Source organism: Panthera tigris, chromosome C1, assembly GCF_018350195.1.
Source record: "Panthera tigris isolate Pti1 chromosome C1, P.tigris_Pti1_mat1.1, whole genome shotgun sequence".
Classification (NCBI taxonomy): domain Eukaryota; kingdom Metazoa; phylum Chordata; class Mammalia; order Carnivora; family Felidae; genus Panthera; species Panthera tigris.
Window position 1 is genome coordinate 175,756,962 of NC_056667.1, and position 23,731 is coordinate 175,780,692.

A 23,731-nucleotide genomic window follows, 5' to 3' on the forward strand; every position below is an offset into this window, starting at 1 on the left:
GTGTGCATTTTCTAATTGGATTATTTGGGGTTTGTTTTTTGTTTTTTGTTTTTTACTGTTGAGTTTTGACAATTCTTTATATATTCTAGATACTAGCCGTTTGTTGAGTGTGTCTTGCAAATATTTTCTCCTAGTCTATAATTTGTCTTTTCCTCCTTTTAGTAGAGACTTCTACAGAACAAATTTTTAAAATTTTGATGAAATCTAATTTATCAATTTTCCCTTTTATAAATCATGCTTTTGGTGTTAGGTCTAAGAACTCTTTGGCTAGCTTTAGAGCCTGAAGATTTTCTCCCAGGTTTTTTCCCTAAAAGTCATGTAGTTTTACATCTTACATTTAAATCCATGATCCATTTTGAGTTAATAATATTCATAAAAGGCATGAAACTTAGGTTGATGTTCATTTTTGCCTATTGATGTCTAATTGCTCCAGCACCATTTATTGAAAAAGTTATATTTCTCTCATTAAATTGTTTTTGCATCTTTGTGAAATATCGGTTGGGCATATTTGGGTGGATTTATTCCTGGGCTCTCTGTTCTGTTCCATTGATCAGTGTGTCTGTTCTTCTGCCAATGCCACATAGACTTGATTACTGTGTAGCCATAATAAATCTTCTTTTTCAAAATTGCTTTAGCTATTCTTGTTCCCTTTTCTTTTTTTTTTATTTAAAAAAATTTTTTTTAACGTTTATTTATTTTTGAGACAGAGAGAGACAGAGCATGAATGGGGGGAGGGTCAGAGAGAGAGAGGGAGACACAGAATCAGAAGCAGGCTTCAGGTTCTGAGCTGTCAGCACAGAGCCCGACGCGGGGCTCGAACTCACGGACTGCGACATCACGACCTGAGCCGAAGTCGGACGCTTAACAGACTGAGCCACCCAGGCGCCCCTCTTGTTCCCTTTTCATGTAAATTTTAGAATAATCATGTCTGTTTCAAAAACAAAAACAAAAACAAAAAAACCTTGCTCAGATTTTGGTAGGGTTTGTGTTAAACCTGTTATAAATTTTAAGAGAATTGAAATCTTTGCTGTGTTGAATGTTCCAATTCATGAACGTGGTCTGTCTCTCCAATTAATTAATTAATTAACCTATTTATTTATGATAGGGGGCGCAAGTGAATGAGGAGCAGAGAGAGAGAAGCGGAGCTCACATGAAGCGGGGCTCATGCTCACCCAAAGTGGGGCTCGAGCTTACCCATTGTGGGACTCGAACTCACGGACTGTGAGATCATGACCTGAGCTGAAGTCAGATGCTTAATGACTGGGCCACCCAGGCCCCCACTATTTATTTAGATTTTTATTTCTTTCATCAGCATTTTGTAGTTTTTAACATATAGTCCTATGCATCAATTTATATTTAAATATTTCTTCTTTCTAGGAGATTTTGTAGATTTCTTGATATTTTCTACATGGTCTCATGTCAGCGGCAAATAGAGACAGTTTCTTTCTTTCTTTTTGATCTGTATACCTTTTGTTTTCTTTTTTGTCCTTATTGAAATGCCATTTGATTTTTGACAGAACAAAAAAGAAAGAAATATGCAACACTATGTTGCATAAGAGTGGTAAGACCAGATGATCTTGCCTTGCTCCTTTAGAGAAAAAAGTCTTTCACCATTAAGTGTAATGTTACCTGTACGTTTTTGTAGATGATCTTTATCCAATTGAGGAAGTTTCCCTATCTTCCTGTTTTTCTGAGACTTTTCATGAGTGAGTATTTAATTTCGTCAAAATCTTTTTCTGCATTGACTAACAGCATTATGATACTCTTTTTCTTCAGCTTAATGTGGATTTACATTGATTGATTTTCAAATATTGCACTAGCGTTGTATCCTTGGAATAGATCTCACTTGGTCAAAGTGTACAAGTCTTTTTATATATTGCTAAATTTTCTTTTCTAATATTTTGCTAAGGATTTTTGAGTCTATGTTTATAAGGAATATTGGTCTGTAGTTTTCTGGTGTTTGCACTGTCTTAATATAAGATTCTGGGTTGATAATTCTTTTTTTTAAATATTTTTAATGTTTTGTTTATTTTTGAGAGGGAGAGAGACAAAGTGCTAGTGGGGGAGGGGCAGAGAAAGAGGGAGACAGAATCTGAAGCAGCTTCCAGGCTCTGAGTTGTCAGCACAGAGCCTGACGTGGGGCTCAAACTCACAAACTGTGTGATCATGACCTGAGCTGAAGTCGGATGTTTAACCGACTGAGCTACCGAGGCACCCTGATAATTCTTTTCTTTCACAAAATATATCATGCCACTTCCTTCTGGTGTATATAGTTTCTAATGAGAAATCTGCTATCATTTGTTTTTCCAATATTGGTAAGTTGTGAGTCCTGTGTCATTGCTTTCAAGATTTTTTCTTTGTCTTTGATTTCCAGTTTGACTATGATGTGTTTTGGTGTGGGTTTCTCTTGTTTGGAGCGCATTCAGTATCTTGAATCTGTAGGTCTTTTGCCAGCTTGAAAATTTTCATCTTTTATTTCTTTGAGTAGTTCATCTGTGCCCTTTTCTTCTCTTTCCAGGACTTTGATGACGTGAATGTTCAATCTTCATGATCCCACAGGTCCTTGAGGCTCTGTTAATTTTTTTTTCCAGTCTATTCTCTCTGTTGTTCAGATTATGTAATTTCTATGTTCTGTCTTTCAGTTCGCTCATTTTCCCTCTCTCCTCCATTCTGCTGTAGAGTCCATCCATTGAGTTTTTTATAGTTTGGTTATTGTCTTTTCCAGTTCTAAAATTTCCATTTTGTCTCTCTTTATATATTACATTTTTTGCTGGGACTTTCTATTTCTGTGCTTCAGCTTTCTTCTTTTCATTTTTTTAAGTGTGTTTGTAATCACTTGCTGAAGCATTTTTTGAAGTCTCGTGGGTTCTTGGTATGCATTATTTTTTATTGAAATTTGGACACTTTGGGTATTATGTTATGAAACTGTGGGTTGTATTTAAGCCTTCTGTTCCAGCTGGATTTTTCTGACATGCTCTAGCAAGGGAATTGGAGATGTTGCCTCAGCACTGCCAGATGGAAGTAGAAGTCCAGGTTCCCCACTCAGCCCCTCATGACACCTGAGGGTGAAGGAGCTCCTTGTTACTGTGATGTAGAGATGGGTGTTCTGACACCCCATTAGGTGTCCACCAATACCTTCCTGGCTGGAAGGAATAGGAATGCCTCGTTACTGCTCCCCGTGTGGCTTCCACTGACACCGTAGTGCTGGGTGGTGGCAAAAGTCATGAGTCTCTATTAGACCTCTTCTGACACCACCTCAGGTGGGAAAGGTAGGGGTATCTTGTTACTAACAGGTGGGAGTGGAAGTCCAGGATCCCCCTGTGTTCTCCACTGATGCTGTTGTGGGGATATGATCTCATCACCACCTAGCAGTGATGAAAGTCCCAGCGCCCTACTTGGTGTTCTCTGATGCCACCTCAGCTTAGGGGTTGAGGTGCCCTCTTGTAGCCTGGTGAGGGTGGAAGTCTGGGCTCCTGTGCAGCCTTTGTTGGTGGAGGTGGGAGTAAGGCCACATTACCCTGATCTCCTTCTGTGGTATTTGGCTGGAGTAGAGCAGTTACTACCTAAAGCTTTCTATTTTTTCTAGGCTGCATTTTCCCTCATCCTTAAGCCAGAGAGGACTTTGGTTTTTGTTGTTTGTTTGGTTGGTTGGTTGGTTTTGGTTTGCATTCATTGGTATTTCCAAGTTCTGTAGCCCCACTCATCCCCATGTTCTTTGGGTACCGAGGTCCCTAGCAGGTCTGCCTTCTGTCTGTCTTTCAGAGTCTTCTGTATTTGGTTTATATATAATGTCCCAGTTGTACTCAGCAGGAGCAGTATGGAAAAGTGTGTCTACTTCATCTCTTTGGAAGCAAAAATGTATCCTGACTTTAATACCATCAGTTAGTTTGCCTGCTTTTGTAACTCTGTATAAATGGAATCATACAGTGTGTGCTCTTTTGCTTCTTTCTTTTCTCAGTCCATATTACGTTTGTGACATTCATCCTGGTCATTGCATGAAGTTGTAGTTTGTTCATTTTTACTGCTATCCAGTATTTCGTTATGTGAATATAACATACTTTGTGTATTCTGCTGTAGACAGGTTGTTCCCAGTTTTGAGCCATTAAAATTGTTCTGCCGTGAACATTTTTTGTAGATGTCATTTGGTGAATAGATTACTACTCAATACGTATCTAGGACTTGTCGTCAGGTATACATTCAGGTTTGATAGCTATTCCCAAACTGTTACCAAAGTAGCGTATCCATTTACATTCCTACCAGCAATCTGTGAGCATTCCGGTTGCTTTGCCTCCTCACCAACACTTGGTATTATCTTTCCTATTTATTTTAGCCATTTTGGGAATATGTTGTATTGTTGCATTTATGAATAAGTCTTTTTCTATCCTAAAATCTTCAAGATATTTTTCTGTTTTATTCTAAAATTATGTTACTTTATCTTTTACTTTTATTTATGTTTTATTTAAAAAATTTTTAAAGTAAACTCTACTCGAACATGAGGCTCAAACTCACAACTCTGAGACCAAGAGTCACATGCTCTACTAACTGAGCCAGGCAGGCGCCCCTGTCTTTTATTTTCAGATATACAGTCCATATGGAATTGATTTTTGTATATGAAGTGAAGTGGAAGATCTGTTTGTTGTTGTTCTTTTTCTTTTCTCTAAGAAGTTGCCTCAAATTTTTCTTTTATATCATCCCTTACTTTGACATTTATGCTCTTTTTTCCACAAAAACATTTCCATAACTTTTCATTCAGGCATTCCTTTCATTCCCCTCCTCTTCCTTCTTTAAAAATATGTATTATTTTTCATAGTTGCATTTCTTTTCCTATTGCTGAAGATAACATATTTAGAAGTATTTTCCTCCCCACATAGCTCCTATTTTCCCCATGTGTTTTGTTTTTTTGTTTTTTTGTTTTTTTGTTTTTTGCTGTTTGTTTCGGTTCTTTTTTTTTTTTTTTAATTTAAGTTTATTTTAAGAAAGAGCATGAGTGGGAGACGGGCAGAAAAAGGGGGACAGAGAATCCCAAGCAGGCTCTCCATTGACACCAGAGAACCGAATGTGGGGCTTGAATTCACAAACTGTGAGGTCATAACCTGAGCCAAAGTCGGATGCCCAACCAACTAAGCCACCAGGCGTCCCCATGGTTCTATCTTTCATGTACGATACTTTCCTCAAATGTCTTATAATTCTGGGTGACTGATCATATCTAGTGACAGGGCTTGATGATGCTGGGCTTCCATGTAGAGGGATTTGGTGGGATGTTTAGTTAGGGAGGCTTCAGTATCAGCATCTCCAGAGAAGAACCTTCCAGTTTCCTGCCTGGAGGATGAAAGCCTTGCCAGCTTCTGGGAACCTTCTGAGAGAAATGGGATGGAGATTTGGGACAGGTCTAAGGCTTGGAATCAGCATGTATATGTTCACTTCCTGCCCTGTTTTCGGTATGGTACCCCTACTCTCAACTCCAGCTATTTCTGTATGACAACAGAACTTGTTGTTTTATCCTCTCCAGAGGAAAAAACCTCTACTTGTTTGGTGAGCCACTTGGAGTGGAGAAGGGGATTGGGTGTCCTGAGTTGGTGTTCAGATTTTCAGTCAACTCCATTGACAGCAGCCTCCCCTCCCTGCCTCTATACATACACACACACACACACACACACACACACACTCACACACACACACACACTTCCTTGCACTTCAACCTGATATGGCCAACCTATGAGCTTTTGAAGGATTCTGAGTAATAAATTATTCCACTGTCAGCCAAGGTTTCTGTTTTCTTAGGTCTACTAAGTTATTTACCAATTGTCTAACTGTATTCTGGCTTCCAGAATCTTATTTTATTTTTCCATTTACAGGCGCTTTAATTCTCCTAGCTTGGACTATTGGATTTTGACTTTAAAAATGTGTGTGTGTGTGTGTGTGTGTGTGTGTGTGTGTGGTCATTTTAGTGGGGTTTAGGGTTGGAGGCCAGATGTACACAACCTGCCATCTTCACCCCGAAGTGCCATGAAATTTTATACACTTGAAAAAGAACAAATATTTCTTTTAAAGTTTGAGCTCAGAAATGAAAATAATTTAGAAAATAAGTCCAAAGGAGAATTATTGTCATTTTCAGGTGATGAGATGGAATTGGAACCGACTGGGATGGGTGAAAGCACTAATGATGAAAAAAAATAAATATAGAACATTGAGGAAAGTCTTTCAGCTGGACAGCAAAAGATTGGATTTTGCTTTTCCTTCAAGTTTTGCAGGGAAAAAAGGTCCCTTTCACTCCAGGAAAAACATGAGTTGGGAACTAGTGGGGGCGACACCACATTGTGAATGCACTAAATTCCACTGAATCATTTACGTAAAATGGTTAATTTTATGTTATGTGAATTTTACCTCAAATAAAAAATTTTCTTAAATCTAAACATAAGAAACACACAAACATTTTCAAAACTTAACAGCTATTTTGACACCTGGCTTTTGGGGGTAAAAGATAAGTTGACTTACTACACGGGTCTCATTAAGTTGTGTTTCTATTGTCTGCCTAGGAGTTATTTTTAAAATGTTTACAGGCATGATTCTGGAAGATTTTCAGAAAGTTAGTCTTTGTTTTGGGAAAAGGGAAAGCAAGATCTATTCCAAGGGGTAGCAAAATGAAGTTATTTCTCTCTGGCTTAGAAGGTGAAAGGAAGTAATATGTATTTAATGTATATGCTTCCTACATCAGAATATATTCATTGCAGCATGACAGATCTTGATGCAAGCAGGACCTTTTGGCTCTTTAATTCTCTGTATAATGGAAGAAAGGGAAATTCTGGTGGAATGTGGCACACACAGTTCCTATAAATTTATACTATTGATATATTACTTATCTTTTGTATGAAACACCCTGTCTTATAAAAAGGCAACATTTTATTGCCCAGAATGTAACATTTGGCAGTTTATTGTGGTTATTAGAGCACACACTTAAAGCCATAATATTAGGGTTCAAATCCTCACTCTACCACTTACACAAGTTGTTTAAGCTCACCATGCCTCATTTTTCTCATCTGCAACATGGAGAAGATAGTAGGGACTTTGTGATCAGTATGAATTAATACATTTAAAGATCTTTATGTGTTGCCTGGCATAGAGTAAGTGCTCACTCAATAAATGGTATCTGCCATTTTTTTCCTGACATTTTTTAAAACTATAATCCATAAAAGCACAGCTGGAGAAACATATGCAGTATAAACAGTGTGAGGACTGTCTCCTTGCCAGGGTATCTGTCATGGCTGTAGTGACCAACTCCGATTGCAAATGTGCATTTTGCTCCCTCATTCTCATCACATTTGTGGTTGTGGTTAAAAGCTTATTTCTACTTTTCTATAGAAACTTAATGGTTGTAGCTACCTTTATTTCCTAAAAATTCTGTACCTCATAGTGCATTGAATTTGTTTGAAAAGTAAAACCAATAAACTATAAGGACTATTTATTTTCAATTCTCTATATTTGGTTTAGACATAATCCCTGTCATTTGTACATTTTCACTAGACATCGATGAAAAAGATTTGAGATTGAACCGGAGCCATAAACTTGCCATTAGAACATGTAATTTGTCAGTCAGTGGCCACAAAGAGTATTTGATGTTTTGAAAGCTATTTTTCTTTTTTAGTATTGTATGACTGCAAGTGACAAATGGGAGAATTCTCTCTCATAATTATTATTTTTAGTAGTTTGAAACTCCTCAGTTTCTTGCAAGATGAAGCTCTGTGCTTAAATGTTATTTTCATACTAAGCCATCTTTTAAATTTTACTTTACAGATCAACAATAAAAATTTTGAAAGTCACAAAACTTTAAAATTTTCTGATGGTGGTGAGAAGCCATGGCGGCAGATGATAAAGTTGCCATCTTAACCGATGATGAAGAGGAACAGAAGAGAAAATACGTGCTTGCTGATCCCTTTAATGGTATTTCCAGGGAACCCGAACCACCTTCAAATGAAACACCCACCTCCACAGAAACATCTGCTCTTCCTGAGGAGGAAGTAGACTGGATAGAGAAACATTGTGTTAAAATAAACAATGATCTTCTGATATCCAAGGTCTTCTATTTTTTCTTTTACTCTGCATATGGCTCTCTTTACCCACTTCTGCCTGTGTATTATAAACAGCTGGGAATGTCACCAAGCCAGAGTGGATTGCTAGTAGGTATCCGATACTTCATTGAATTCTGCAGTGCCCCATTTTGGGGTGTAGTTGCAGATCGCTTTAGAAAAGGCAAAATTGTCCTCCTCTTTTCTCTTTTGTGTTGGGTTTTATTCAACTTGGGCATTGGATTTGTCAAACCTGCTACCTTGAGATGTGTACCAAAGATTCCCCCAACGTCTCGTCCCACCAACTCAAGTCATCTGTTAACTATCCCGCCAACCAATTCTTCCATTACCACATCGCCAAGAATGCGTGAGAAAAGGAGCCTGCTCCCTTCCACTTGGCCAGTGATATTAGAAACAGAGCCCAATGTCACCGAAACTGTCATCTTTTCGACAGCTCCAAACAAGACCAGTGCACCCACCCCACAACCTCAGACAGATGAAATTACTGACCATATTATGGACTTGACCTTGAATCCGAGCACGGCAACCCCTGCCTTCCTGGGAAATGTAACCAGAGAGACGACCACCGCTATTGTCACTACCACCAAATCTTTACCTTCTGATCAAGTCACTCTTGTTTATGATCAACAAGAAGTTGAGGCTATATTCTTGGTGATATTGGTAGTTGTCATAATAGGAGAATTTTTCAGTGCCTCTTCTGTCACCATTGTGGACACTGTAACACTTCAGTATCTGGGAAAACACAGAGATCGCTATGGATTGCAGCGTATGTGGGGCTCCCTGGGCTGGGGCCTGGCGATGCTGTCTGTGGGCATTGGGATTGACTACACACACATAGAAGTGATCATTGATGGAAAGGGGTGTAAACCCCCTGAATATCGGAACTACCAGATCGTCTTTATTGTCTTTGGGGTTCTCATGACCATGGCTTTGATTGTTGCCACTCAGTTCCGGTTCCGCTACAACCATTTCAAAAACAATGAAAATAAAGGAAAAGAGGTGGAGATCCCTCAAGTGGAGAGAAACAGCTCTACAGAGTCCTCTGAGGAGACACCAACCACCACAAGCCACTCACAAGCCTTCAACTTTTGGGACTTAATCAGACTGCTTTGCAGTGTGCAGTATGGCTCGGTGTTGTTCGTGGCATGGTTTATGGGTTTTGGATATGGCTTTGTGTTCACCTTTCTCTACTGGCATTTGGAAGACTTGAATGGAACTACAACTCTCTTTGGGGTCTGTTCAGTCCTGAGTCATGTGTCTGAGCTGACAGCTTATTTTTTTAGTCACAAGCTTATTGAATTGATTGGCCATATCAGGTAAGAACATGCTTATTATTGCTGCCCCTCAGCAACTGAACCTCATCTTTTTAGTTCACAGCTCTTTTTAGCACATAGAAACTGTAATTTGTGTTGGGGTAAGGCTGGAACGGGAATGAGATTTCCTGTTGCTCTTCCTCCTCAAAATACAAACAAAATGAAGGAAGTAATGAACCTACTTGGATTATCTAAAACAAACAAAAAATGCTGCTTCCTCTTTGTATGCCAGGAGGCTCTTGGAATAAATGTTTTCAGGTATAGGAGCACCAATGTAGTGAACTAGATTATGCTGTGGACCTCGAAGGGTCCACTTGTCCCAGGCATTTGTGAAGGAGGGTTTAAGTGGATAAAGTGGATTAGGTTTTTTCAGCCTTCAGTTATTCTCAGCCCTTGTTATATATGGTGTTTTATGAAGATATCCAAATTATTTAATTAGGCTGTGATATGACCCATCATAATCCCTAATCCATGATACTACATAGAGAAGATTCTTACATGATTTTTTTCCCTGATTATTACATCAGTCTCTGCATTTTTGTCTGCCCTGAAGACATGGGACATTTAAAAATCTTTCTTTCACCTAAATTTCCCGTATGATCTTTTTAGCCAAAAAAAAATCTATAAATGCCTGCTGTTTCTTGTGTAATTTTCCTCACCATTAATGTTCGTCTGAAGTTGATTGAACAGTACCTTGCTCTTTATAAGTCTTTCTTCTCTGTTGTTGGTCTAAAATGTACAGCTAGCTACACTTAAGCCTTCTTAAGTAGAAAAGTATGGCATGTCTGACCCTAAAATTTGAAGTTGCTATGACTGAAAGAGAGCAACCACACGTGTTTGCGTGTGTCTGTGTGGTAATCATTAAATCTATTTCTGTGAGAAATTAAAAAGGAGAAATAGGCACTGACAAGATTTGAGAAACAGTGACCTTTTTTCCTTTCCTTTCTCTTCTATTAACTGAAGATTTTAATTAGTTAATAACTTAAGTAATTTGATTTAAAGTTTCAACCTAGAATCATTCTTTTCCCCCAAACAATTGTGAATATTTTTTTCTTGTTTGGTTGCTTTTGCTTTGGGAGGCTGTGTCCTACTGCTTTTGTTTCTCAAATCTTTGACCCCTTTGTTGTCACTAAACAAAGCCAAGCATTGTGTAGATGGTTCCCAGACCCACAGGGTCCCCAAGGCATATTCAGTGGGTCCAATGTGAAAAGAGTCTTAGAATATTAAAGACTTGGAAGGTCCTTTAACTTTGTCCAGGTAGTGTTTACATTCTCTGAGCTGTGTGGATTCACCATGATGCATAGGATACTTGTCTTCAGCAGGAGTGTATGAGTGACTTCTCTCCTCAACTAATAGCATCTTTAAAATCACAGTCATTTGGACTGGGCACGTGTGGGCAGGAGGCGAGGCCACCCGGGCCTCCCTTCCTCCCCTCTGGCCCCCTGGGGTGGTGGGGGGGTGGGTGAAATGTTAAAAAAAAAAAAAAAAATAACAGTCATTTATTCCCAGAGAGGTACTCAGGCCTTATGAGTGAGTGGTGTTCCTAGATGTCATGGTTTAATCAATTAATTTGAATATTGAATATTAATTTGAATAATTGAATATTGACTCAGTACAGAGTATGAGTGTGCATTCTATTTTCAAAAAAACTGTTAGGCTCTTCTCACATGCTAAGAAAAGAAGTTTCTTCTCTGTCTCTGCCTTTTGTCTAAGGTGTATATTTTCATGATAAAATCCTGGGAGATTTACTACTAATTTTGGTAAATTACTAGTTGGTAATTTTGGTAATTACTAGTTACTTATTACTTAAAAACCTACAGCTCAGTTAACCTTAATTTTCTGGCTTTTATGTACAGAAAACATCTTCCTTTTCTTATTTAATGATGTGATGGAAGAAAAAGGCTCTTGTGGTCACATTGCTGCCCCCAAGAGTCTCCTGGGATTCCATTCATTAATTTGTGGTCATTTACCTCTTTTGGGTTTTGATTCTGTCCATTAAATGTATTATCCTCACTACTTTTGTAAGATCCTAATAGCTGTAGCGAGATTATGCTCACTGTTCAAGTAAACAGATATGTTTCTTTTGATGAGAATTTGGGGAGCCCAGTCAGGTGGTGGTGATTGAGATTTGGGGGCTTGAAAGTGTGATGATGACAGTTGTAAACATTTCACTGGAATTCTGCCATACAGTCAATAGTTGACAAAGAGATTATGTTTCTATGAATTGATAGTCTTTTATGTATTCCTTATAGGATCATAAGGAGGGATCTCCCTGTGGCTCTTATGTATGCACATATAGTTTTTTTTTCAATACTCTGACTGTCTTATTGTTTGTTTTTAGGAGTCTGAACCACCATAAAGATGGTAAATACCCTAATGTAGCCCAAAGTGGATTTTCCACAACTTTTTAATATAGATTCATAATGAAGAAAAATATCATACCAGAAAACAGTTTTTTAAAATAGCATGTCCAGGGGCACCTGGGTGGCTCAGTCTGTTAAGTGCCCAACTTCAGCTCAGGTCATGATCTCACAGTTTGTGAGTTCAAGCCCTGCTTCAGGTTCTGTACTGACAGCTCAGAGCCTGGAGCCTGCTTCAGATTCTGTGTCTCCCTCTCTTTCTGTCCCTTCTCCACTCTCACTCTGTCTGTCTCTCTCTCTTTCAAAAATAAATAAACATTAGAAGAAAAATATTGTAAAAAATAATAAAATAACATGTCCACTTTTGAAGTACTTAGCATTTTAATAGTTACACAGTTTGGGTCCAGTTTTTCAGGGGATAAACTATCAGTCTAACCACACACACACACACACACACACACACACACACACACACAGAAGTGATTTCTGGTTTTGATCTTGGATTTTGTTCTTCTCTGGAAAGTAGCTTTCTCAGGCAAATAGGATAATGCTGACTATTTCCACTAAAAGAGGTAAATTTCTTTTGATGTGAAATCACATGACTTTGGAATTTACAGCAAGTATATTTCTAGGCTAATTTATGTAAAGGTGATAACTAGACTTCTTTAACTAGAAATATAAATGTATCTTAAGGATACATTTATGCTGCTGAATGTTTTAACAGCTGTGAGTAGAGCTGAGATCAAAATACATTGCAATTAATCATTTGTAAATTTGTAAATCATTGCTATCCAGTATTAGGCCATCACGTATGTTATTTGATTTAAATTTGTTTAAATTTTAAGGGATACAAAAATCTACTCAATCAACTCTGACTTTGCCCTAAAATTCTTGCACTCAAGGTCAGTTTTGCCATTCAAATGTCATTTGGAAGGGGTTATAGATTAACCATGCTTAGCCATTAATTACTACTTAATAGTAGCTAAGTATCCCAACGAGCTAGCCAGTCAGCTTGGGAAAGAAGCAAACAGCAAGAGGAAGAAAGCACAGGTTTTCCTGGTGCAAGAAGACCAAGAACAGAGAACAAGACGCTGGGCTACCAGCTGAGGACACAGGACATAGGACGTGAAGTTTTGTCATTGGAGGAACAGCAATCAGCATTATAAGAAGGAGGAAACACTACTGTTGAGGTGGGGTGCTCAGGGAAGCCTTCACAGAGGAGGTGGAATTCGAGCCTGCCATTGAAGGATTTAGAGAAGATCGTGTTTGTTTACTTGTTTCGCTGCTTCTCCTCTCCCTTGTTCTACCATTATATTAGCTAAGTCTAGATCTGCTGGCTGTCAGATCCTATTCTCACCCTCCGTGGCAGGGTGCTGATTTCTGCAGGCTGCTTCTCCCAGGACCTGGTCTCCTGGCTTCTGCGTGGGTTCAGCCCATCCAGTAGTTCTCAACCAGCAGACATAGGAGGAATGCTTTCAGGACTCCTGCTGCTCAGGCTGCACTCAGACCTGTTACTTACGGCTCCCTAGGGTGAACCCAGGCATTCACACTTCTTCTAGTTCCCTGGTTGGTTTTGGTTGATTTCATCGTGTGACCAAGATTGCTAACCACCAAGCTGGTGAGAGGCACAAGTGGAGGACTAGAGGGAGGGAGGGAGGAAGGGAAAAAATCCAGGGCATTTCCTTCTTTTTAGCTCCTGCAGTGTCTTCTGTGAGTTTTGGCAACTGTTCTCTTCAGTCCTTTCAGGTGGATCTTTCCCAGCTTTGGGGACTTTCCTCAGAGGCAGATCAGTGCTCAGCTACTGTGGCTCTCCGCACAGCCCTCTTCAGTCTCTACCCTGCCCCCCAGACTCTCAGTCTTTCTCCTCAGCTCTGAAGACCCCTGTGCCCTGTCAGGCAGCATCTCTCAGAGCTGCTGTACCTCCCTGTGGCCCACCACCATGGGTGGCCCTGACCCCTGCTAACATGCCCATTCCCGTCAGCCTTCCACCATGGGCCTGCCAGAGGCTGCCTGAGTTCCCTCACCAGACTGGGCTTCTCAACACTTCCTTGCAGTTCTTGGTGAAAATGCAAAAAAGAGTGTGGACCTTAAGCAACTTTTTTCTCTTCTCATTTTTTTCAATGTTCATATGTTTTTGGGAGAGAGAGAGAGAGAGACCGACCGACCAACGCCACGAGGGAGGGGCAGAGAGAGGGAGACTGAGAATTCGAAGCAGGTTCCCGAATGTCAGTGCAGTGTCTGACGTGGGGCGCAAACGCAGCCACCCAGGTGCCCCTGTCTTCTCATTTTTTAAAGGAGACTTAATTTTCACAGTAAATTTGTAGTTAAGTAATACATTCTCTACAGGAGCAAGTATGTCTCTTATTTAAAGATCAAAACCCTGCGTATTTGTTCAGTTTAGCGGAACGGCTATTTAGGCTTAGAGAACTGCAGGTTCATGGGATGTAGGGCCTACCACTGAAAGGACTGGGAGATTCGAGGCCAGGTGGGTGCTGGGATTAAGAATGCAAACTTTATCCTGGAGGCAGTAGGGAATCACTGCAAGGTTCAGAGCAGGGGAGCGTCATAGATTTTTATTTACTTGCAAAGCAGTAGGTAGCTTTGAAGCAGGGAACCCACTGAGAGGGTTCTTAAAATAGTCCAAGGGAGAGCTGAACAGGGAGAAATGATACAGACCTGAACTACAGCAGCACCAACAGAAATTGAGGGAAGGGATGGATTTGGGAGGTAAAATTAACAGAATGGTTTGTATGTGGGAAATAAAGTAGAGTTCCCCATGTTTCCAGTTTGGGTATCTACCAGTGTCCAGTTTAGTGGTTCCTCTAAATCCAACAGGAAATTCAGGAAGGAGATGCAGATTTGGGGCAATGCAATCTGAATCATAATTGGGCTTGAAATTGGAACATCTATTTGGGAATGTCTAACAGAGAGTTGATTATTCCAAGCCTGAAGCTTAAGCTGTATCTCCAAGCTTAGGATTGGGGATATCGATTTGGGACAGTTGAAACTGTGAACACAGATAAGATCAGCAAGGAAATTTTGTGGTCAAAGAAGAGAAATGGGCTGAGGAAAGTCAATTACGGTGGTCTCCAAGATTTATTCTTATTGAAATGTTGGTCTATGCTCTATAGCTTAAAGTGTGTATTCTCATGCTTAAGAATATTTTGTGCTGGGGGAGTGTGCGGTATGGTATTCACTGTAACCTTTTTCCATCTTGCTTTAGGAGGAAATGACCTTCTGAGCTCTTCTCCAATCCCATCTCTTGAGCCAGGCACCCTCTATGAGTGTTTATAAGTGGACTTAAAACATAAACAAGGAAGAGAGAAAAATAAAGGGAGAGGAATGTAAGGAGCAGAAATAGAAAGAAAGAAAAGTAGAGAAAGGAAATGCTGTTCTCTCGAGGGGAGGGGATGGTTTCTTCTTGTCCTTATTCATGAAAGGCACTGCCACATAGTGGTTCCAGACACAGGCTTAGAGTCCCATTGCCTGGTTTCAGAGCCCGGCTTCGCCTTTTGGAACTGTGTGGCTGTGGACAAGTTATGTAAGTTTTTGCATCTCTGTTTTGTCATCTGTAAATAGGGATACTTTTAGTACCTACATCTTAATTGTTGTTTTTATTTCTTTTAATGAAGACTAATGAGATAAAGTAGGGCAAGTGCTTAGCACAGTGGCTGGCATATATTAGGAGTTCAGTTGATTTTTTAAAATTATTACTTGGTCAATCCTCGGCTATATCATGTTGCTTATACAAGAGCCATTGACTATGACAAAAACGCAGGGGCTTAGCACAGTATCACAAGTGTACAGGTCATTAAGCCTGCAAAGCCCAAATGTTTGTGGTTTTCAAAATTTTCAAAACTAACACTCTTTTCAAAAACATTTTGATCAAACTGAGTTTTTCTCCGCCTCCCCCTCCCCATTTTATGACTATAGACTGTTTATATACTCTCTGGTGCCATTTTTTAGGGTTTGGTAAGTATAAGCTACCATTTCTGTAATAGCTGACCTACAGAGTGATTATAATTGTAACTGTCATTATTTATATGTGATAGATTTCTATTTTTTCTATTTCTCTCCCACTTTACCTTCAAAGACATTGATATCCATTTTTATAGGAAAAGCCTTTTAGAGCTGTTACAAGCAAGTATAGATTCTCATTATTAAAAAGCTGTGAGCTATAGAATCTCAAAAGTAGAACTTACGATCAAGAGTTGAAAGGGAGTAATTTGCTTTTTATAGTCCCTTGAAAAGAGCAACTCTGCAAAGAAATACATTACCATGTTATAGCTACCAGGCTGACTTGTTAATAACAGCATTACTGATAATTGAGCCATTCATAGTTCAGAACAAAGGCCATTATGGTAAGGTAGTGTAAGTGAATCCAGGACTTTTATTTATTGGTGTCATATTTGGTTTATTTTCTCTTCTACCTCTGGTGGCTGGGTTGACCCAGGTGCTCACTAAGTTAAAGAGAACAGAACTCACTCTGTATGAGCTGTAACTTGTGGTTGTGGACAGCCTCCTGCCCCTGCAATCTCACAGGCTGAGGTGATGTCTGTCAGGGTGTGCACCAGCAAGAGTAAACACCGCTCCTGCAAATTCATTACCTAGACCACACTGTGGGACCAGTTCTGCAGCCCCTGGGGTGCTCAAGTGAGACATTTTCTGTGGAATGAAAATTGCATTTTAAGGTATAGCCTTATCTGGAAAAACTTAAACACATGCAGAAAGACATGTACATGGACACTTACTTGCTTATGCAGCTTTCTAACAGTGGAAAAGAGAGTCTAAATATCTATCAACTGGAGAATAAATATGTTCAATATGGTATAGTCATAAGATAGAAGCCTATGCAAAAGGTAAAAGGAATGGACTAGATCAATATGCCAACATGGAAAGCTCTCAAAAATATGTTGAATGGGGGGTTGTGCCTGGGTGGCTCAGTTGGTTAAGCGTCCAACTTCGGCTCAGTTCAAGATTTCACAGTTTGTGAACCCCCACATAGGGCTCTATGCTGACAGCTCAGAGCCTGGAGCCTGCTTCAGATTCTGTGTCTCCCTCTCTCTCAGCCCCTCCCCGGCTCTCTCTTTTTCTCTCTGTCTTTAAAAAATAAATAAACATTAAATAAAATCTTTAAGAAATATATTGAATGGGGAAAAAGCAAGTTTCAGAATGATACATAGTTTGGTACATTTATGCATATCTTCACAATGCATTTTATTTATTTATTTTTTAATTTTTTTTTATGTCTATTTCTGAGACAGAGCATGAGTGGGGGAGGGGCAGAGAGAGAGGGAGACACAGAATCCAAAGCAGGCTCCAGGCTCTGAGCTGTCAGCACAGAGCCCAACGCGGGGCTCGAACTCACAGACCGTGAGATCATGACCTGAGCTGAAGTTGGACGCGTAACAGACTGAGCCACCCAGGAGCCCCTTCACAATGCATTTTAAAAGCTACACATATTTTAAGGTCGCCTTGGTGGCTCAGTCGGTTAAGCATCTGACTTCATGAAGCTCAGGTCAGGATCTCACCATTCATGAGTTCAACCCATATTCGGGCTCTATGCTAACAGCTCAGAGCCTGCAGCCTGCTTCAGATTCTGTGTGTGTGTGTGTGTGTGTGTGTGTGTGTGTGTGTGTGTGTGTGTGTGTGTCTCTCTGCCCCTCCTCCACTGGCACGCTGTCTCTCTCTCTCTCTTTCAAAAATGAATAAACATTAAAAATATTAAAAAAAAAATAAAAGCTACACATATTTTTATGGGTATATCTATATCAAAAGACATTTAAATTTGGAGAGGAAAAATATATTTCAAATTCCTATTAGCCCTGGACAGGATGTAGAAAGGAGGTGACTGGGATGGGGAACAAAGAGGACAAGAGGAACCTCCACTTTATCCATAATATTTAATTTTTAAAGAAAATATGGAAAAATACTCATAATTTTCCATTCTTGGTGCTAGATATATACCTTGCAGGTTTTTTCTGGATTTTCTGTTGGAAAACAGCTGAAAGCTTGTCTACTTATAGTGAATCATTATAATTATACTTATATAGAATTGTGTGTTAGTGTAACTGTATATATTTTATAGACACGTATTATATACCAATATGTCAAACATTGAGAATTTGTGCCCCTGATATGTACATTGCCCATGTGTTTACTCCTAAGTAGCATATATATAAATGACTAAAAGTGTATTTTATATAAGTATCATGGCCTCAGGTCTTTCAAATGAGATCAGATGCAAATTTATACTATCTTATTGGGAATTAATATCAAACTGCCCAACAACCATGTTTTGGGTAGCAAGTACATTTCTTTATATACAAAAAGAAATTAAGGTACCAAAAAGACAAGTGAAATCCCAAAGACCGTACAGTTTATTACAGGCAGTAAGCCCAAGTATGAGTGTTTGTACCAGCAGTTTAATTATTTTGAGTCATACAGTGCCCATTTACTGCCTTTTTTTGTGTGCAGTCAAAAATCTAAGTAATCTGACTAATTATATTTCTACTTCTCCATGGAAATATTTACCAGACTACAATTATATAATTGTGTAGGATACTTTCAAGAGTGGATAAGAAAAGAAATTTTCTTAGAAGTTTACTACGAAGCATACCTCTCCAAAGCCTTTCCAACTGGAAGGAAGAATACTGCTCCGTTCTTATTGCTGAAGTAGTAAGCGTCTTTTCTTCACCTTTTCTCTGCTGAAAATAGCATCTCTGAATAGTAATCTATAAGCAGACAAAAAGTAATTTGTTAACTTTTCCTGAAAAAGATAATCCACAGATTGAAGCTCAGACATTTTCAAAAAGAGTAAATGTTATTACATTTGTCTAGGTACTGTATCTTTGAACCATGCCGCAGTGTTTTGAAGTTGACCACTGGGTACCGTGAGGAATCCTCATGGATGAAGTGTTGGCCATAGTCCTTGGCTGTGACTGTGGAATGTTGGCCAGACATTTCATTCCATTTAGAAGAATGAGAAAGAGAAGGGAGCAAATTGGTCTAGCCTTGACTTCAGTCACCTTTTCAAGCCCTGGTAGAATTGTGGGGTAGTCTGGTAGCTATCCTGTTTCCTTTTGTTCTTCTTTTTGGCAGTCTACCTATAGGGAGTGTGTGTGTGTGTGCATGACCTAGGTTCAGATCTCACACTTACTGTATGTCTGACCTTGGTTAAGCAGCAGTTTAGCTTTGTTAAGCCTTTTAGGTTCCTCATTTATAAAATGGGGTTAATAATTGTACTTAGCTTCATAGCATTGTGATTAAGATTAAATGACATAATGGATAGCAATGCTAAGTGCTCAACTATAAACAGTAGGTCGTATTGTTACTGTTATTATTAATTGACTCCTTCAACAAGTATTTATTAAGCACATACTAGATGACAGAGACTTTCCTAGACCCTGGAGCTATATCAAGCGTGTAGTAAGATAAACACAGGCTCCTCATGGAAGGAACTAACATACGGTTGGGGTAGACAATAAGCAGTTAACAGATTATTTTATTTCTGAGGATAATGAGTAATATATGGCAAAAATAACACAGGATGAGGGTTCACAGAGTGACTGAGTAGAGGAGACTGTTTTAGCTTGGGTGGGCTAGGAGAAGTGACTTTCTCTGAAGAAGTGACATTTGAGTAGAGTCCTGAATAGAAGCCACCCAGTGAAGATTTGGGGCACCGAGGAAACCACAAGTGTGAATGGCCTAATGTGAGAGTGAGGACTAACGGGAAGTCAGCAAGGTGGACAGGGATCCTGCAAGGCCTTGAGGACCACATTAAAGGATAGCATGTGACACATCTAAGAGAAGTGGGAGCCATTGGCGAGTTTGAGCAAGTGGTGATATGAACAGATTTCTGCTTTTGTGTTTTTTAAAAATATCTATATGAGTGGTAAATTTATCATCATTATTTACCTTGTTCTACTTTAGAAGGGTCCCAATTTACTTCAGTCTCTGAGTTACAGAGAAATTATAAGTTGTTTTCTTCTTGAGTCATAAACTGGTAATCCATGCACTACCTTTGTTGATTTAATGCCCTCCACCAATCCAGATGAAGGTTTTGAGTTTTTGTGGGGTTTTCTTTTTCTTCTCTTTTTTTTCTTTCTTTCTTTCTTTTTTTTTTTTTAGCAACTTCACAATTCAGAATAGCCATGCAATCTAGAGGATAAACAAAAAATAAACATTAAACATTTAAAAATCTCCAACTTTAACAAAAATATAATTATAGGATGATACTACAAAAATAATAATAGTTGGTATGCTACCATTTGAGTGCTTATTATAGAAAAGTGCTTACGAAGGCATGTGCTAAATACTCTATGCCACACCCTCATTTAACTCTTTTAGTGGCCTTGTGAGTTAAGCATTGGTAGGTCTATTTCAAAGAGGAAAGGTTCAGAGTAGTTAAAAAGTTGCCCGTGGTGACACAGTTAGTTAACAGCAGAGGTAAGATTCAAACCCAAGCCATTCAGATCCCAAAGCTCATGATCTCAGCTACTTTATAGATTCATGGGCACAGACTTAGAGTGGCAAGTATTGCCCCTTTATGCAACCCAGTCTTACCTCTCAGTCTTCTTCTTTTCTGTTGTGGATGACCAGTGTCAGTACAATTTTTTCACCTGTTTCAAGTACCTTCCTTTATCTTCCTGGTAAGACCTCCATTCCTCTAAAATGCCCCATTCTCTCAAATTATTCCTTTTACCCCCGATGAAATTCACATTTCTCCAGATTAGCTGCCTTTCAGTAGTGTGAGGATCAGAGTAATATAAAACTCACACTGAATATAAGTGGAAAAAACTAATGTTTCTCATGATGGCTGTGTATCATATAGAGTTAATTCACAAATATTATGTTCACTCAATGTTTTTTTAAAAGAAGGCTTTATTAAAGACCAGATCCTGTTCTAGGATACAATGTTGAACAAGATAGACACAGCACCTCTATCATGGGGGCTCACACAGTGTGGAAGACCATAAAACAAACAAAAGTGTTGGGTGCTACGGAAATGTTAACTTAGGCACCTAAGACATTGGGAATGGGAAAAGAATAAAGCAAGTAAAACTGAAAGTTCTTTTGGGCAGGATTTACTGTAGCTGGAGCAAGGGAGAAGTTATTTTGTGAGCTAGATACCACATAGGTGGTGGTGCTACCCACCAAGGAAGGGAACCCAGGGAGGCGGGGAGAGGATACTGGAGTATGGACCTTGTGTGAAGCCTCTGAGACAGTGGAGATGCCCACTGTTGTATTTGTAAGTCTAGATCTTGGAAGAGAGGAGGAGGTTGGAGAGAGGTCTTTTGGGGAACACTGACTGGCATGTAAGTAGGACAACTAGCTCCATCCCATGATTTCAGTTTTCTGTAACCATCTTCCTTCTCTACCTCCCTTCAGCTAGTAGATCCATTTTGGGAAACCATTTACCCCAAATAAGGAACGTGTTACTATCAGTGTTACTTCTGGAAGCAGTGCCTACCATAGAGCAGGACTATTGAAAAGAGGCAAACGCAGTGCTTCTAAGATGGGGATGAAAATTATATCCTAAAGTCAGAACCTGAAGTCTTGATGATTATTTCTCTAATGTTCTCTTGATGTTATTCACTCATAACTCAAGGCCTTCATCCTAGAGTGAGCCACTATTCACCCTTAGGAATGGTGGCCCCTGCATTTCCATGGGACTGGAGAAACATAGTACTGGAGGGAATATGATGCCCCAAATAGCCTAATGGCTTAGGTGTGATTTTTTGTGCTTAGGGCTTACTTGATAAGTGCAATTTAAACTAAGAAAGCAAATCAAGACCAGCAAACAAATCAATTACTATTTTTTAATACACATGCCTGAAGGTAAAATTATTTTTTATTGCCTTAACTGAGGAATGCCACTGATAACTGGAATATACTTTATTCCACAGATTCTTGTATCTTTTAGAGGGAACCATTTTATTCTCAGTTTCCTAATTAGACTACATTAGAAAATCATTATTTCCATTTCTGATTTCTAGATCACCAATAAAAATAAATGGAAATAATATTGTAGGCTTTACAATTTATACAGTTTTCATAAATATTTTTATTGTTATAGCCACTTGACAAAACAGTTAAGTTTTGTTATATTCATTTTACAGTGGCTTGATGAGAGCCGGATAACCTCCATTGGTGGAAAAGACATGTTGACTCCCTGGGGGCCTGGGGTGGAGCACCTGAGAACCTGCAGCCAGGGTTCATGGAGCCCCAGGGTAGGTTCCTAATTGTGTCAGAGAACATGGGTATTAAGAACAGAGAAGCCCAGGGGCGCCTGGGTGGCTCAGTCGGTTGAGCGTCCAACTTCGGCTCAGGTCATGATCTCACGGTCCGTGAGTTCGAGCCCTGCGTCGGGCTCCGTGCTGACAGCTCGGAGCCCGGAGTCTGTTTCAGATTCTGTGTCTCCCTCTCTCTCTGACCCTCCCCTGCTCATGCTCTGTCTCTTTCTGTCTCAAAAATAAATAAACCTTAAAAAAAAATTAAAAAAAAAAAAAGAACAGAGAAGCCTGTTGCTATGGACTGAATTGTGTCCACCCTGAAATCCATATGTTGAAGCCCTAACCCCGAGTGTGATGGTATTTGGAGATGGGGCCTTTGGGAGGTGACTAAGGTTATATGAAATCATGAGGGTGGGGCCTTCATGATGGGATTAGTACCCTTATAAGAAGAGACACTAGAGAGCTTGCTCTGGCTCTTTCTCTCCACCATGGCAGGACACGGTGAGAAGGTGGCCATCTGCAAGTCAGGAAGAGGGTTTTCAGCAGAATCCAACAGTGCTGGCACCCTGTTCTCAGATTTCCATGTTCCAGAACTGTTAGAAAATAGATTTCTCTTGTTTAAGCCACCCATTCTGTAGTATTTTGTTATGATAGCCTGAGGTGACTAAGACCTATGTCCTAACAGAGCAAGGAGAGCCTGAGAAGGATAGAGAGGGCTGGGATTCCCAAAGATTCTAAGAGTCAGAGGATACTGGAGTAGGAGTGATGTGTGGCTTAACATTGGGATGACTGTGAGAGTGAGTCAAGCAGTGGTAAACTTCTTTTTCTGCATGTGTACTCCATTCCTGGTGGCATTTACATTGGTTGGATGGGCAGATCCACCATGCATGACTAAGAAGGAACAGATTTGCTATGATTGCCCAAGGTCTGCCCTTCTGAATGGTAGGGTGGGGACTCAGCCCAGGTCTCTGGCTGGTAGATCCCATACTCTTTTCAGTGAATCAGATAATAATGTTGGCATCCATCAAAGTAGATGAAGACTAGTTTCATTATTACTTGATTACTCTTAACCAAGTTACTCTTAATTATGAATACTCTTTCGTTACTACTAAGTTATTACTATTAAGTTATTCTTAGTTCTAGCAACAAGATTTTGTTAGAAATCTAGTATGTTTCAAATGCAAGTAGAATATCACAGCAAATTTTTGTGAAACAAGATTTTTAAGGTAGAATGGTCATTGGTGTGTGTGTGTGTGTGTGTGTGTGTGTGTGTGTGTGTGTGTATGTGTAAAAGAGTACCCTTTCAATTTCTCTGTTTGCCTCCAATCCTCATGGTCAGGGTGGAGGAGGTCTGCTGACTATGGGAAGGGTGTAGGATTTGACAGCAGAAGTCCTCAAGTTGAGTCTTGGTTCTGCGATTTGTTTAGTTTTGTGACTCTGGCAACTTGGTTCACCTTTCAGGGCCTTGATTTCTTCAGCTGCAAAATAGGATTCATGAGAACTCTTGCCCTTCCTATTTCAGAAGATTATTGGCAGGAACAAATGAGATAGTAAGTGGGAAAAATGCTAAAGAATTGGAGAACATTATAGAAATACTAGTATGAAGGGTTAGGCATGGTGAGGGGCCTGCAGTAAGCAGAGGTCTCAAGGCCACTGAGGTTGATGGTCTTTTTTCCTTAATGTCACAAAAGAGGGGGAAGAGGAGTGGGTTTGGACAGAGTCTAATATTCAGTTACAGT

General features: G+C 39.6%; 1 protein-coding gene across 1 annotated transcript in view; it reads left to right on the forward strand.

Moving 5' to 3' along the window:
* The window catches only part of MFSD6 (major facilitator superfamily domain containing 6), a 78,600-nt gene that overhangs the window by 18,826 nt on the left and 36,043 nt on the right, over window positions 1-23,731 (forward strand). Inside the window, exon 2 of the mRNA XM_042994917.1 lies at window positions 7,792-9,400. Coding sequence (XP_042850851.1) covers window positions 7,854-9,400 — 1,547 coding nt within the window. The 5' untranslated portion in view covers window positions 7,792-7,853. The remainder of the gene's footprint in view (window positions 1-7,791; window positions 9,401-23,731) is intronic.